General features: G+C 56.8%; 1 protein-coding gene across 1 annotated transcript; it reads left to right on the top strand.

Moving 5' to 3' along the window:
* Nucleotides 1–231: 231 nt before the first annotated feature.
* On the top strand, nucleotides 232–1853 carry CH63R_05665 (GPI-anchored wall transfer protein; the record flags this gene model as incomplete). Its single annotated transcript, XM_018300640.1, has 2 exons — nucleotides 232–339; nucleotides 459–1853. The coding sequence occupies 2 exons, from the start codon at nucleotides 232–234 to the stop codon at nucleotides 1851–1853; spliced, it is 1503 nt and encodes a 500-aa protein (XP_018158490.1).
* Nucleotides 1854–2096: the final 243 nt, after the last annotated feature.

Genomic DNA, 2096 nt, shown 5'->3' with positions numbered 1-2096 from the left:
GCAGCCGAAGTTCAGAAAGACCACATCATCTAAAGAGCAATAACAGGCTACTTGTTCTTTTACCGGGCCCCGGCGACAGTAACAGGAACCTCCCCTCGTCTTCAAAAAGCCATCATCACTCTCGGAAGCGGGGTGGGTCATGCTTTGAATTCCTCCCTTCTTGTTTTCGCCAGAAACAAACACCAAAACATCTCCTCCTTCAACACGCTCTTTTGAGCCACCGTCGCAAACATGCCCGACACTACTGCCGCGAGCTACAAGAAGCTCAAGGAGGACTTTGTCTCGAACCTCTCCGGCGGCTCCGCCTCCGAGATCAACTATGTGACCGCAGTCGCTCCCGTGCGTAACAACCGCTCCCCTCTTTGATCCAAAAAAGAACCCTTGATCTGCCCTTCAACCACGCGCGCGCATGCATCGAGACAAAGCCAAGCTAACATGCGCGTCTCCCGCCGCTTCAGATCGCCGTCCTGCTATGGTCTGTCCTCCAGTCCCGCCAATCCTTCTTCAAGCCATACACGGTGCTGGGAGCCGCCGTTGACTACCTCCTCAACGTCACCGCCATCCTCCTCTCGACGACTCTCTACGCTTCCTCCCCCCTGCTCTTGAGCGCACTGCTCCTCGCCCCCGCCGCCCTGATTTACGCCTTTCCTCCCAACCTCGGTGCCCCTCGCAGGAAACCCGTCATACCTCCCAGCAATCTGAAGTCCAAGGCCGGGGCCGCCACCGTGCCGCTCCCCGTATTGCCCGTCAAGCCGTTCCTGACGCACTATCGCGGCACCATGTTGGTCGTCACCTGCGTTGCCATCCTCGCCGTCGACTTCCGCCTCTTCCCTCGCCGCTTCGCCAAAGTCGAGACATGGGGGACTTCACTGATGGACATAGGCGTTGGCTCCTTCGTATACAGTGCCGGTGTCGTCGCTGCCCGGCCTGTCTTGAAGGAGCGCGCCGAGGGCAAATCGACACCCTTGACGACGCGCCTACTGCGGTCCATGCGTCATTCCTTACCGCTACTTGTCCTGGGTGTCGTCCGCCTGCTCAGCGTCAAGGGCTTAGACTACGCCGAACATGTGTCCGAGTACGGTGTACACTGGAACTTCTTCTTCACACTGGGCTTGCTACCGCCTTTTGTAGCCATCTTCCAGTCCGCTCTCAAGATCGTCCCTAGCTACGCCGCTCTCGCCATCATTCTCAGCGTGCTGTATCAAGTCGCCCTTGAGAGCACGGACCTAAAGGCCTACATTCTGACCGCTCCAAGAATAGACCTGCTTTCCAAGAACCGAGAGGGCATCTTCAGCTTCTTCGGCTACTTAGCCATCTTCCTCGCTGGCCAGGACACCGGCATGTACGTCTTGCCCCGCAGTATCAACACCAAGAGTGACAGTACTCCTTCCTCCCAGCGCAAGACGCTCCTTCTGACGATGGCGATATGGTCTGCCGTCTGGGCGGGGCTTTTCTTCCTTACCACGAGCTACAGCTACGGCGACGGTCTCAGTGTTTCGCGTCGCCTAGCCAATCTGCCCTACGTTTTATGGACCGCTGCCTTTAACTCGACGCAACTCCTGGCTTACGCCATGGTTGATACCATCTTCTTCCCGTCGTCCTACAGCGCAACCGACGCGAAGTCGGAGAAGGATGCCTACGAGACTGCCACAAGTAGGGTTCTCCGCGCCTACAACCGCAACGGCCTGTTTCTGTTCCTGTTGGCCAACGTTCTGACTGGCCTGGTCAATATGACGGTACCCACGCTACACGTTGGGCCGCTGGCGACGATGAGCATCTTGATCGCGTACAGTGGAACCGTCACGGGCATCGCCCTGGGCCTGGACGCGTACAACATCTCCATCAAGTTGTAGAGCATCGAAGAATTAAATTTGTGTACCTACCAGCAATTACCCACATATGTGATCCGCGACTTTCAGGTCCGACGAAAGCGAGATTCGATTGAGAGGACAAATCTATAGCGTTGCTCTCAAGTCCGGCAGAGACTGCTTACCTAGGCAAAACAGGCACAGCCAACAGCAATCTCTCACGGATCGATATAGCTTCGGGACTTGCGTGTCAACGCCCGGAGTTGACAGCATAGATCACTGCCCCCC

The sequence above is a fragment of the Colletotrichum higginsianum genome, chromosome 4 (assembly GCF_001672515.1).
Source record: "Colletotrichum higginsianum IMI 349063 chromosome 4, whole genome shotgun sequence".
Taxonomy (NCBI): Eukaryota; Fungi; Ascomycota; class Sordariomycetes; order Glomerellales; family Glomerellaceae; genus Colletotrichum; species Colletotrichum higginsianum.
This window is presented reverse-complemented; position numbering and strand designations above follow the sequence as displayed.